We start from the raw sequence: 1,163 nt of genomic DNA, 5'->3' as shown, positions 1-1,163 counted from the left end.
CCCCCCCCCCCCCCCCCCCCCAAATTATTCCCAGGTTGACATTTTCAAAGCAATCTAGGGGTTACAGACTCTTATTTTGCAGTAAAGTTAGCGAGAAGCGTGTACATAAATACTCTTAACTCCTCTGAACATCTCAGCCATGCAAGTAAGCTGCTTAATACATAAACATATCTAAAAATAACCCTGGGGATTTTGAATGACATCCGCCTGTCTAAGAAAAGCAGCAGGGAAGAGAACAGCAGTGACTAAGTCTTCAATAGGTACCCAGTTAAGTTCATCTTGTTTACATGCATCCTGCGATCAAGACATCCATGTTGACTTCCTTTATCTTCTCAACCCTGATAGCATTTGAAGCCAGGTCAAGAGGACAGCTATTTTAACTCCTAAAAGCATCACAATTAAGACCCTGCAAAAAACATCATATACAAAAGCCAACCCTGTTAGCCCCTCACTGCTTTGGATGTCTCTGCCCCAGTTTTGTGACATCAGTCCCGCTTCATGGGATTATCAAGACAAAACACAGCGGCAACTAATAGGCTTTTAAGAGGCTGACATCCCAACAAATTAGCAACATTTGAAGAGGAGGAGCACCATCCAGCTTCTCCCATCCTGGTTTGTTTGCTGACAGCTGCATCCAGAGGCTTGTCAGGGTCCACATGCCAAACAAAACCTAGGGCAAAGCTGCTTCAGCTGCCAAGAAGCGAAGTACCCCATGTAACGCCCAAGAACAACGCCTTTACACAGGCACTGCTCTGTACAAAGGATGGGACCACAGAACAGAGCACTGGGACAATAAGACCTGCCATGTACTGGGTCAGACCGTAGATGTGCCTTGCCAAGTCTCTGGAGTCGTACCAGGCAGAGGCAGAAGGGTCTGAACAGCATTTTCCCTCCCAGCTGTTCCTCTCTCACTTGCACCCTCCAGCATTTAAGGCCTATGGAAGGCCTGATTCGGAGGCTTTGCCCCTCGACCCCATGCTCAATAGCAGCCAATGCCCCTTTCCTCCAGGAACGTGCCCAAGCCTAGCAAAGCCGTTAGCTTCCTCTATATCTGGCGGCAACGAGGTCCACATTTTAATTACAGGCTGCATGAAAGAAAACATCCTTTTGCTCATTTTAAACTTGCTACTAATTTCAGTTTGTGTTGCCCCGTCCCTGTTTTG

At 47.2% G+C, this 1,163-nt stretch overlaps 1 protein-coding gene across 2 annotated transcripts in view; it reads right to left on the bottom strand.

Annotated features, from left to right (window-relative positions):
• FAM104A (family with sequence similarity 104 member A) overlaps positions 1-632 on the bottom strand; it is an 8,047-nt gene extending 7,415 nt beyond the window's left edge. Inside the window, exon 1 of one of the 2 annotated variants that reach the window (XM_019516047.1) lies at positions 265-632. In XM_019516047.1, the coding sequence (XP_019371592.1) occupies positions 265-293 (29 nt within the window). In that variant the 5' untranslated portion in view covers positions 294-632. The remainder of the gene's footprint in view (positions 1-264) is intronic. The other variant, XM_019516056.1, reaches the window with a different exon arrangement.
• Positions 633-1,163: the final 531 nt, after the last annotated feature.

Source organism: Gavialis gangeticus, unplaced genomic scaffold, assembly GCF_001723915.1.
Source record: "Gavialis gangeticus isolate Ggan-Ray unplaced genomic scaffold, GavGan_comp1, whole genome shotgun sequence".
Classification (NCBI taxonomy): domain Eukaryota; kingdom Metazoa; phylum Chordata; order Crocodylia; family Gavialidae; genus Gavialis; species Gavialis gangeticus.
This window is presented reverse-complemented; position numbering and strand designations above follow the sequence as displayed.